This window comes from Nicotiana tabacum, chromosome 1, assembly GCF_000715075.1.
Source record: "Nicotiana tabacum cultivar K326 chromosome 1, ASM71507v2, whole genome shotgun sequence".
In the NCBI taxonomy this organism is placed as follows: Eukaryota; Viridiplantae; Streptophyta; class Magnoliopsida; order Solanales; family Solanaceae; genus Nicotiana; species Nicotiana tabacum.
In genome coordinates, this window is record NC_134080.1 from 185,186,261 (window position 1) to 185,199,309 (window position 13,049).

At 34.9% G+C, this 13,049-nt stretch overlaps 1 protein-coding gene across 1 annotated transcript; it reads right to left on the bottom strand.

The window, feature by feature from the left end:
* Positions 1 to 2,478: 2,478 nt before the first annotated feature.
* LOC107793497 (AT-rich interactive domain-containing protein 1-like) lies at positions 2,479 to 10,970 on the bottom strand. Its single transcript, XM_016615868.2, has 3 exons — positions 10,775 to 10,970; positions 8,944 to 10,011; positions 2,479 to 3,617 (listed from the first exon to the last, which is right to left on the bottom strand). Exons 2-3 carry the CDS (start codon positions 9,511 to 9,513, stop codon positions 2,790 to 2,792), a joined length of 1,398 nt encoding a protein of 465 aa, XP_016471354.1. The 5' UTR covers positions 9,514 to 10,011; positions 10,775 to 10,970; the 3' UTR covers positions 2,479 to 2,789.
* Positions 10,971 to 13,049: the final 2,079 nt, after the last annotated feature.

The window sequence follows — 13,049 nt, forward strand, 5'->3', positions numbered from 1 at the left end:
AGGAGCAGTCTCATCCACTGTACTACATCCTTTTGGTGGTCGTTGAATATCTCATTATTGCTTTGCAATATAGTATTCTAGTTTGGAACTTGATAGACCTCATTACCAGATTGCACATTAATTTTTAATAATATGACAATAAAGCAAAATCAAATTCAAAATTTAAATTTGATGAGATTTATATTGTAAGAGTCCGTTTGGACATAAGAATTTTTTCCCTTTTCTCGAAAAAATTTCACTTTTTTTCGAAATTAGCGTTTGGTCATAAAATTTTTAAGTTTCACTTAAAGATGCATTTTGAAAATTTTTGAAATTTTGAAAAACTCCAAAAAGCTAATTTTCAAAATCTTCACTCAGATTACTCATAAAACTTCAAAAACAACCTAAAATTATATTCATGTCCAAACACAACTATAATTTTTTTTTCACATTTTTTGGAATTTTACAATTCTTATGTCCAAACGCCCACTTAATATTCTTATGCTATGCTTTAAAATCATAAGTTCAAAATTTAATATTTAAAAAATTCAATTAATCTTTTATATACTATATAAATTTATAGTTTGCGTTAGAAATAATGGAGTTACACCCATCACTTCTAAGTTCCATCAGCCTCTGCTGTAAAGCATATCAAACAGCTCGAAATCAATATTTCAGTAATCAATTCAACCTTAAAAGCACCTCATTTAACTTCTCTAATACGGTTCCCTTAAATCTGACCCAATAAGTACTTTGGCCTATTAATTACTTAACTTTGGGTTTCAATTATTACTCTTCTGAGTTTGTGGCTTAAACGAACTAGGGTGTTTGAAATAAAAGAAGTTATTTTTTAGAAAAATATTTTCTGGTATTATAATTTTTTTTTAATCAAAGACGAAAATGACTTCTCATTCTTCTTGCAACTATGTTAACTTTTGACTTTATACTACTTGCTCCGAGTGACACTTAGATAATATTATTAATCTTTCGTACTTAAATTTTTAAAGAAACGCTCTTTCATTTACTAATATTATTCTTAGTCTTTAATATAGAATTTTTAGATAAAAATAAATGTTTCTATCGGATCCATTCTGAAAAGGGAGAAATGAGTACTACTTAATAAAATAGGTTTTCTTAAGATCAATTTCAAATTACTTGTTAAAGGTTGTAACAACCGACACAATATTATTAGAACCCTTTCATCGTTGCACAAAAGCCATTACTTTATGTTCAATTAGCACTTAAAAAACTACTCTTGGTAGAATTATTGGCCTAGCCTAACATTCATTTGCAATTGCAAAATCAGTAGTAAATTTGAGATTGCTGAACCTGCAAAGCTAATTCCATATGTAATACTGTTTATCGTATCATCGACTCTATCTATTCAATGGAATTTACATTATTTTCCTTTTAGTACCGGAGAGAATTTTTTTTTAATTCCTTAGTGAGCTTTTCAAGACAAGCATGACATGTCAAAAGTTATTCATATCGTAATTTTAATTTTCTTTTGCCAGAAAATATATTTTACACACGAATTTCTCTCCATAAATATATTTTCATAAATTTTATATGACATGCAACCTGGTTTCAGCCTAAACCAGAAAAGTGGCGGGGACAACCAGAGCACATCTATCTCCAGAGCATGGACAAGAAAAGTGAAAGCGAATACAATATATGGTGTGCTTTTAATGTTTAGTCAATGTATATGCACTCTCAATCATATAAGCTAGAGATTTGTAAATTGGTCATAGAGATCTGCAAGTGGATTTCAATTTTGTATTATCTAAAATGTCTACTGCATTGCTTCCTTGTGGGATTATACTGAGTTATTATTGTTGTTGTTGTTGTCTACTGCATTGCTTCCTTGAGGATAACAAAATAAGGATGAAAAATCTCTATCCTGGAGTAGTCACAGCAGCAAAATTCCAAATAGGATAAGCTCTGATATATTGATATATCTGCTTGGCCCAGACAAGCTTCAGACTAGTGATATATTTAAGAGACAAATATGGAAGATAGAGACTTCACAACTTTAAAAAAAAAAAAAAAAACCTTTAGCTTTGCTGGCATGTCTAACCAACCCCCACATCCAGCAATCATTTCCCCTATTGTTTGAAAAATAAAAAAATAAAAATGGGATCGGGTCTGATATGGCGGTAAGAGTTGCCGTCCTGTGACAAAGTGATCATTAATTCAAGGCATTATAATGATCTCTTGCAATAATGCAAGGTAAGACTGCGTACAATAGACATAATATGGTTCAACCTTTCCCTGGACTTCATGCATAACGGGAGCTTAGTGTATTAAGCTGTCCTTTCTTACACCAAATCAGCTTGTATAAAATATATTCATTGATTTATCAGTTATCCCAAATGAAAAGCTCAATGATTTTAGAGATGCAAAGAAAACACAAAGCAAACAGCTGATATATAGAGATCCATATCAGCAAATCATAACATTAGTTACTGTACATAAACTTGCAGACTTAATTGTTGAGTGTTGAGTAAGCTTACTTTGTTCCTTTCAAACAATAGATAGGAGGTGTAAAATTAACATTCTTAATCAGTGTTTTGAACAATAACAAAGTAGGGAAACTGTGTATGCAAAAAGTATGTCCTTGAACCTTCTTTGTAACCAAAGTATCCACCAACTCAAAAATATACAATTTTCAGATGGTATCACGTGTCTGCACTTTGCAACTGACAGAAGATAAGAATTTGCTGGTATAAATTGCTGATGAGCAAAAGCACAACAAAAACCTGCAATTTACATTTCTGAACAACGCCGTGGTATATATAAACATTCAATTACTATCTCGAATCTAGATGCTCTTTCCGTGGGGAACAAAAGATGGAGAATTTTGAATCCCTCCCAAAACAATTAGTTCGAGGTCCGTACTCTGGTTCATCATCATCACTGTCGATAATACTTGCATTTGTCCGATTCTGGTGACCTCTGCGCCGTAAAAGAAAGACGTTAAAGTGGTAGCTGACCAAAGATTCCCTACTTTTGTTAGGAAAGATCTTGAATATTTCATTCCAAAAACTCTTGTTTGTCGACAAAGGGTTCAATTTCACTATATCCTGGAATTTCTTTTCTTCTTCTTTTGTCCAAGAAAGTGCAACTTCTTCGCCCATCAAGTCAAATTTCCAACGATAAAAGGCTGATCCCAACTCAAGTTTAACCTTTCTCCGTTTCTCAGCAAGATGAAACTTGATGCATTCATAAGAACCTGGGTATTGGCAGCCGCATATATCTTCTCTTCCTCTTCCAATAGGATCTCTTTCAATCAACATTCTGTTTTTTTCTTGTTTGTCTAGCGGCCAGATTTGGGTGCGCAACCATTTGGAGTCACTTTCACACTTCTCCTGCCTCCATTCAGGAATATCTGCTTGAAACTGTGGTCCAACTGGTATTCTCTTTCGACGCTGTTTCCAATAAAGACCAACTTCTGACTCTGCAGAAGAATCAGCAGGTCCATCAATCGGATCCTCATCACTTGGATAACTTGAGGATGATGATGCTGAAAAGAGAGCCTTCTTCAATGGATTTTTAGCAACTAGAACCCGCTGGCTACATCTTACTCTCTCAGCAGCAGCATCCTCGTCATACATAGATGGATGCATCTTCTGTTTAATCTATAAAGCAAGGAAAAATTATTATTTAGCCAAAGCTTCGACAAGAGTAAATACTTCACATGGGCTTGAATATCGTTGCAAATGATTGGTTACGCATCTGAATGCAAGTGCGATGAAGAAAGGTAAGAGTTCAAACGAGAGGACGCTCCGGACTTCAACTCTGTACACTCTGTGAAGATGATCCAAATACAGAAAAAATGAACGAATACATCCTGGTCACTGTCATAGGCGATTGCCTCGGGGAAATACATTCAACGTATAAAAAGGGTCACAAAAGGAAACATGGAACTCCAGATATGTGTGTACTGTTACAAGTTAGGAATGTGGAAGTGCATTATAAAGATATCTGGAACATGCTACACAATTGAAAATGGAAACACAAAAAACAGCATTTTTTGAAAGAACAATACTTCAACAAATTAAACATGAAGTAATTTGTTGGTTTACCCAGCAAAACTTAAGGGATTCAACAAGGATAAAAGAGGCTATGCCAGCTCCAGCATACTAAAATTGGCAACACATGATCAAGATAAACAACTTAACTAGGAAATACATGGTCTGCAAGTGCTGACCTGCCCCTACTGTATTTTGGTAATCAAGGACGCCAATTCCCCAACTAATCACAAATGACAAATGCCAATTCCCCAGCAAAACAGTCTTTGTGTGGTCATTCAAAATAGTAATGCAGTGAACGATTTGGAAAATTAAACTCAGCCATCCAAATTACTACACCATTTTGTAGCTTATCAACATAACATTAGCAAAAATATGGAACTTACTTAAGTACCAAAATTTCTGCATTTTTGTGCATACCATTTAAAATTATGTCATTTGCAATTCTTTCACAGTAATCACCTTAATTTTTTTTTCTAAGAAAAGAATAAACTCTACACTTATGATTACATCATAGTTCATCGCACTAGCCACAGATCTCAATAAGCACTCAAAAAATTAAATGGTCAGAATGCGGAACCAAACTCGTCCAATAACTGAAGTTCAGCTGATACTTTCCAGTGAGATAGGTTATTTATTTACAACTATAAGTAGACAAACTACGTTAAGCTCAATCAATGTTCTAGAAAATATGATTAGCATTACCCATTAAAAAAGAGAATCAAGAACCAGTAAATTTGTCAAGATCCATTTAATAAATATTAAGATAAGATCCATAAGACATGAATTAATCATATCTCAACATCAATACAATTGGGTGGGGGAATATGGTCCTTCTCCATCCCCTCCCCCAACCACTCCAAGATCACTTTATTTTATCTCCTTTTGAGGACTTTCATGGTTTTTATGAGAGGAGAAAATTCCATCATATCTAATTTAAGCAAACGCTTTTGCTTCATATCTTATTCTTTTCTGGCTTCAACTATCTAACTAAATGTGACTAATTATGAACTTCTTTCACTATTTATCTCATCTAGTACTGTTTTAGATCATTCATTTTGCCTTAAAAGGGCAGTTTATAATGTTTCCAGCAAATACCATCAAGCTCCACTCTACATCTCAAAATAGGCTACATATTTCATTTTTAAGATTTAAACTAATGATTGATTAATTACAGTTTACTAAAACGTTCTGTTTGTTTGTAATATTTTAGGACCTTGATGTCTATTATGAATCTGAATCTTAATGGTCGGGTGTGTGTGGGGGCTAAGTTGCGCGGACTCTTCGTTTTTGGTGCCGCACCCGTCTCGACACGGGACAAGAGCGAGTGTGGGATATGTCCCGGATTCGGTCAACTATCTTCGGATACTTTTGACCTGAGTCCATCGACAAATTTGGAACGAAATTGAGATTTTGATTTCCAAAATTAAAAATAAAACAGATTTAAGACATAAGAAATGACATACCTTCAATATTGTAGCACTTTTGTCTTATTTTTGCTGCTTTGTGTTTCAGAAAAAACAAGAATTCAAGGGGTCGTGTTCTGAGTTGGGACTTCTGGTAGACAGTAGCAGCGATATAGATGGAGAGTTGCTATAAGGCCTTAAATGACTTTCTTTTTCTCTTTATAGCTCTATTTTTTATAATTTTGAATTTTTTTAGTCGAATCTCCGCACCCCTATCCATACCTGGATGCTGGAACCACGCCCCCGAATCTTAAATTTAGATTTTGCCGAATCCGACACTCGGATCCGTGCCCGTATCGGATGCCCGCACCCGAGTCCGAGCAACTTAGTGTGGGGTTGGGGGTGGAACTAAACTGAATCATTTTTCTTTTCTCAACTCAAAATTAGTACATTGACTCTTAACAGCTAACTGTATCCCATAAAATGAATTGATTGAATTTACAAATTTTGTGAATTCAAAGTTACTAAACAATTCGGAGTGAGTACATATCAACCTATTCAATAGCTCCTTGATCACACTCCGGATATGTCACATGAGACAAAATAAAATAAGACTTATTCATTTTTTTTTGTTTCAGACTTGAAACTTGCTTATGTTACTCATAATTTTGCACAGCACACAAGATTCTGGGAATGTGCAGAAAACCGGCTAATGTGATTTGAGTGTCCATCTATTGATATTACTCATGATGTAAGGGAGTTGAATTGGTTGAGCTGCTAAGTTCCAGATTGCTATTTGGTTGGTGGCTTACATTTACCAGTCTACTGAATTCACCACAAACAACCGGTAGTAAGTAACAAAATATAAATCAGCAAAGAAAACAAAAATGCTTGAAAATGTTTCAATTGGTTTATCTAGCTTGAAAGGGATATAATAATACCTACTAGAAAAGAGATAAACGTTAAATTAGCTAAATGCCCTTAATTAAAATAGCAAAGGGCACAAATTAGCATGTATTTCCTTACTTGAGTCACTAGGAATTCATCTCTAGTGTAGATTAATACTTGGATTATAACCCCCTTTTAACCCCATATACATTTAAATCAGTGTTTTAAAAGGTAAAGTTGGGACTCACCTCAGGACTCGCCCTAGGTGAGGCAATCTATAAATACCAAGAAGCGACCATGGGAGTTGAAATTTCATGGACTAACACCTCAATAGGTGGGATATTTGTCCCATGCATGTAGGAATGGCAAGTGGTGCGGGGCGGATTATGCCTTAACACGCAAAATTTCAACCCGCCCTGCCCCCGCAGGGAAGCAAAACACAAGACTGAACATTAATAACAATATCTTTTGATATTTGGGTTTTCTTTTTTGCTTTATAATTCACTTAAGTATTTGTGAATTAAAGCTGGATTTTGTTACTATTTGCAAGAAAGATAAACAGAAAAAATTGAAAGTTTTCACTGAAATCGGAAGCTAAATCCAAGTAACAGATTAAACCAAATTAAATTCTTAATGTATTAATTGTTGTGAAGTTAAGTCTACAGGTTTAGATGACAGAACGATTTCACGACATAATATGATTTGATATCTATATAAAGGATTTGACTCTTCTGCATTCTATCAGTGATAGAGAGCTTCGGGCTTCTATCTTTAGAGGTGGAGCAGAGAGGGGAACAACAAAGGCTGGAGAGAATTAGCACAAAGTCACAAACCCGCACCCGCATCGCACAGGTTTTTAAAAATTTATTTTGACCCACCCCTCACCTGCATTTGTCTAAACCTGCCCCGCCCCGCATATGTCTAAACCCGCACCGCCCCATTGCCATCCCTACATGCATGCTTTATACCTTCTACTATTTATCACAAACACCCCAAGAAAGTCATGTGCATACTTTATGCCTTAATTATTTTCCTTTTACACCCTAGAGCATTAATTGCTTTATTTACTATTTTTTAAATATTTGACTAGGAAACTCCTCCCCCCCCCTCCCCCCCCCCTTCCATCCAACTTAAGAATGTCAACTTTATAAAATCCCCACTTTACCCTTATATTACGGCATGTTTTAAGACCACAAGTTTCCAAAATCTTCCTTTTTTCTTAAACTCTATGCCAAGTCAAATAATACCACATAAATTGAAATGGAGGGACTATATAATATGTTGTTTTATAACAAATAATATGTTGAACATTATTTTGCCTAGATAGCATATCAATTTTTGCTTTTGAGTTTTATATAACTCTTATTGGATTTTCTATAGTTTTTAATAATTTAATCTATTTTATTTTAAAATATTAAGATGAATTCTGCTGCTAACCCCATGATAAGTGACATGTCCCATCCTACGGTTCCACCTTTTTTCTTTTGATAACCGAGAAATCCCACGTCAGTGGCACACTGTTTGAAACTTGGCGGATAATAGGCCCGCCTCTACCCTTTTCCACTTAAATAACAAGTTTTTGTCAGCACCTAACCCACCCATCGTGCGTTGTGCTCTGACCACTAGACCAAAGCCCTAAGGCCCCCTGCACCTCGGTATTTTAAAACACTAATTTATTCACTTGTGTACATTAACCAAACTGTTTTCTAATTAAGGGCCAAACTGTTTTACATTTTCTTCAGAGCCTAGATGATCCAAACGTTGGCAACCTGCTATATTATTGACCTATCTTATTTTCATCATTTGACCCTCAAGGATAATTAGCATTTTGATCATCTTTCTCTTATATAAAGCACAAGATCCAAGCACTGATCTTCTTTGTTCTCTTGAATTTGGCACATCCAGTCCCTGGCGGAGCCACCTTACTCTTCGCCAGAAAATTACACTATGTAGCTTGGTCAAAAATTTATTTTTATGTATATATATATTAAATGTTGAATCCCCTTAGCTACTTCGTGTGTTAGCTAATTTATATTTCGACACTCCTTAGTGAAATTCCTGACTTCGCCACTGTGTTTGGTATGCTACTTCATGTAAAATTAAACTCTAAGAACCTGCCAAAATTAGGAAGACATCGAAGCTCCATGTCTGACAATATATTAATCTGGTGGAGCACTGGGCTCATATGGTTAAACATCTTTTGAGTAAAAATGTGTTGTCTAATACTCTAATATGAAACCATGTTTTGCTCACAGTCCTCAGCTAGTGCATTCTTATTGTGCTTTAAACAAATAAAACAATTTCCCCTGTTCAGGTAATGCAACCACAAATTTGAGTTGTAATGCATGCAAATGCCACTCATAACAGGGTCTTCCTTGCTCAATCTTTCGAGACGAAGAATCATGAACAATAGCAGAAAAGTTATCCAAGCTGAAAGTTAAAATCTACATGGCGATAAAAATGTTACTAAAACAGAGTCTGCATTCTCATCTCATTCAGAAAGCAGTTCAATACAGCCTTTTGATATTTGAAAGAATGTACTAAGCACAATGAGATAGATGACAAGTATAAACGACGACACATTATATGATGCATCACAAGTTACACATTCAAGCCCAAAAAGGGAAAGAGTAATATACCTGCCATATCGAGCACTGAGCACTCGTATCTGCATTTCTTCTCAAAAGCATTTCATCTCGCAGCAGCAGAACCTGCTTCCAAATTACATCATTCCCGTAAAACTTCCACTTAGACCTTTCTGGCAAAGACCCAATGGCAGGATCACAAGGATCTTTCGCGACGTTAGTAACCCACCTCAGCAAGTCCGTGTAAGACTCTCGTTTCCTCTTCCTATTGTTCTCATCTTCCATCACCACACTTGAATTCATTTGCCTAATTTCATCTGTGCCACAATCATCACTTCGTCTTCCACTGACAAATTTCGAACATTTATCATCATGACCGACACTGCTCTTTTCATCAACATCCTCTAGTATACATTCATTAAGGTCCGGACTTATATTTCCATCAAATTTCTTAGAGTGTTTATTGATGAAAACAAAATCATCAGCTTCGATATCATTGCAAAGCTGTTTGACAGTATCAAACTCACTCTTAGCCAAGTCAACATTTGCATATCCTCCCTCATTTTTGTTCTTTTCATCTGAAATTTTCATTAAAATCTCCCTCAAATCCAGCTCAAGTTCCATCTGAACCCTACCCAAAAGCCAACCACACTTTCTCACTTCACTCTTTGCGTTATTGTCTAAGCACAATTCACTTGTTTTGATCAATCAAAGAGGGTTGCCACCAGCAAGGATGTACACGTACAGTGTATTGTATGGGTTGGGCGAACCTAGTAATTTTGGTTCAGAACTTGTATATATGGTAATAAATCCACCAAATATATACAAATATTAAATTTCGAACTCAATAGTTAGCACTTGAGGTCGTTGTCCTAGAAAGCGGAACTCATAAAGTTCAAATCCTAAATCGCTTATGATTGCCACCACTCGTTAAGGTTATCGGTTGAATCCTCATACACTTCATGCATTCTTTCAATTAGACAGTAGTACGTCAATTTCACAACCAAGTCAGAACCTGACTCCAAACCACACTGTTACCAGCAACACCTCAAGACCCACTCAGGGGCGGACCTAATGCATTAGTTATGGGTTCGTCTTAGTCCAGTAGTTTTCGTTCAGATCCTGCATATATATTAAAAATATCCACTTAATTAGTATAAAAAAATAGATTCCCAACCCAATAGATCAAATGGGTTTTGGTAGAGTTCCGAACTCAAACCCACAAAGTTGAAATCATGTATTCGCCTATACTTTCGGAAACCCTATGGTAGACACTTTTCTTCCTCACAACCAGGTAAGTACTATTTTGGAAAAAAACAACTGTTTTCCTATTGAGTGAGACCTTGTATTAACAGTTTCAAATTACTATTATCATTTGCAGTCCTCAAAATCTGTTTTATAGGATTAAAGCAAGGTTATTTTTCAGGCGTTCTTAAGCTTTTTAGACATGACCCATCAACTTTCTTCGATAATCCTGCCATTGACATGCCAATTCAAAACCTATGGAGAATTTTGTACATACACAACCCCAGAAAAACACAAAAAAAAAAATGTAATTTTTAGAATTAATTTAAGACCATTTGTTAGAGGTTGTAACAATCCACAAGTCTGGTATTAGGAGGATAAAATAGAAGGGTTTGCGATATTGCTTAGGCCATTAAACCCAAAGGATATTAGTGGGTCGATTAATTTTGGGCGTGACTACATTAATTTTTAGATACTAAGAGAAAATTTTGGGACCCTAATGAATTAAAGACACTATTTGCTTCTTGATAGAGACAAAGACATAGGTCAAGGGTATGTTTGAAATTTTTTAAACAGGAACAGTCCCATAGGTAGATAATGAAATTGTGAAAAGAAATTCTTGGAAGTAGCAGTAAAATACCTTATTGGAAGGACAGGGTAGGGTGTGACATATCTTCTTTCTCTATTGTCAAATTCTTGGCCTTCTTTTCTTGCCCCTTTGGTTTTCTAAGCCCTCTTTTTATTCAATAGAAAGTTTTTGTTGTTTGGCTTATGAGAGAGGGTTGCGAGAGATCTAAGATTTGCACCAAAAAGAAAGTTGGAAAATGAGTTGTATAGAGACCCAAAAGAACTATTTCTTTATAATTTATAGTTGGTATTATTGATTAACTATAGTTTATTTCTTGGAGTTTTGGGTTGAGGAGCTTTGACTATGGTTGGGTGAAGGGTAGTTGGGTCCTTTTTCTAAGATTAAGGGGAGAAGTTTATAGGTACCCACTTTTGGGGTCGTTATTGAAGTTATATCCGCATAAAAGTTATCCATCGGGATCTGAAGTTTTCTATCTCTTCAATGTAACTTTAGAATTGGATCGGAAGTTCTTCTATCTTTCCAATGCTACTTAAGAAAATTGGATCTTAATTAGTTATATCTCTTCAATGCAACTTCAGAATCAAATCTTAAGTTCTTCTCTCTTTCCGATACAATTTCAGAAATTTCGGATCTTAAGTTCTGAAGCATACACTTGTTCTTCAAATTTTAACTACCCAGCACACGATTTAATGCCTAAATCTACTCCAAAATGAGATCAAATTTGAAATGTAACTTTCAAATATGACAAAGAATAAATTCCAATCATCAAATTATCAAAACGATAACAAATCTAACAAACTCATTTTGCAAAGAAGAAGAAGAAACTCTAAACACAACATACAATGGTATTTTGCAACTAGTAGAAGAAATCAAACGGCTCCTCAATACATGGGACATGATTACATAAAAGAAGAAAGCAGCAGCGAAGCCTCCTGGATACATGGAACATGAATACAGAGAAGAAGAAATCAGTAGGGAAGAAGAAGAGAAAAGTGTATTTGAAGTTACCAAAAAATTAAATATCAGTTAAATTTTTTCTAAAAAAATAGGTACATTTTAGATAGGGGTGGCCAAATAGGGCACCCCATAATGTCCAATAAGGGTGACCAAATTGGTCACCCCATACTGATAGTGGACAGAGTAATGATAAAAGGTTACATTCATATGAATTTTTAAGTGAAATCATCTTAATTATTTTGAGAATTTGTCAACATCTGATTAATTTAGAGCAAATAAGTAATTGCAAAAGAAAACAAATGCATTTAATGGGTCAAACTCTAAATAATACATTGATTACATTCAAGCATCCGATAAGTGAAAACAAACATAGCCTTAGTGAAAGAGCACAAAATAAATAATTCTCAACAGACTAGTTACAATATTTGACCATAAAATCAAGAATTATAAGATCAAGTCATTGTCCTTCCAACTGCATCTTCTTGTTTTTTCCTAATTCAGTTTATGTTTCAAAAGTATTGGAGTAAAGCAGGAATAGAATGAAGGAATAATTCAATTGTTTAACTCAAAAATAAATTTCACGGTCAAAGTTAATATTTAGAAGAAATTGTGTTACTGATAACCACGATTTACTTCACTTTCCCAATAATTTGAAGAATAAATCAAGGAATGAAAATAATTGACAAAACACATAAGAAACAGATTGATAATCACTCCCAAAATTACAGTTTAGAACTTTGAGAATGAAATAAAGAATGATTGCATAAATTTCAATAAGTATCTGATGCCATTACAAATGAGGTCTCAGTCCTTATATAAGAGCATACAATTATAACGGTTCCCTTACTTAATTCGGGCTCACTAATAGTATTAATTGCCTTGATTGCACATTACCATATACAATTATAATGAAAATATTTATGGCTAAAGATTTCTTGTAACCATATCTATTTTTCTTCCTTATTTATGACAACTTTGTGCATCTTCCCTTCTTAATCGCCTTTATTCATTCCGTTCATGTTTCTCCTTTTACAATTGTCAGGTCCAACTCTTTTCTCAGTATAACCTCGTGGGTGTTCCTCCCGTGCCTTTTCCGCATTTTTAACTCATTTAATTAAGAACGCTACTTGTCACTATATTGGTGGTCCACGTACCATGCCCTGTCACCTCATTGATAGTCCACGTGTCATGCCTTCTTTCCACTAATACGTCAATCTTCCATCATTTCAGAGTCGACGCCTTCTTTTCTGCATTGCTATCTATACTTCCCATCCCAGCAAATTATGGAACAAGCAACGGTTCTCGAGCGAAAACTTTTGGTTTCGCTTGCACATTTCTGGGTTTATTACATATGACGAATTTCAACGAT

Bases quoted from the DNA above. Each gene is read 5' to 3' on its own strand.
- LOC107793497 (XM_016615868.2), bottom strand. From the start codon at position 9,513: ATGGAACTTGAGCTGGATTTGAGGGAGATTTTAATGAAAATTTCAGAT. The intron at 3,618-8,943 runs GTATATTACTCT...CTTGCTTTATAG, and splicing joins CTCAGTGCTCGATATGGCAG to ATTAAACAGAAGATGCATCC.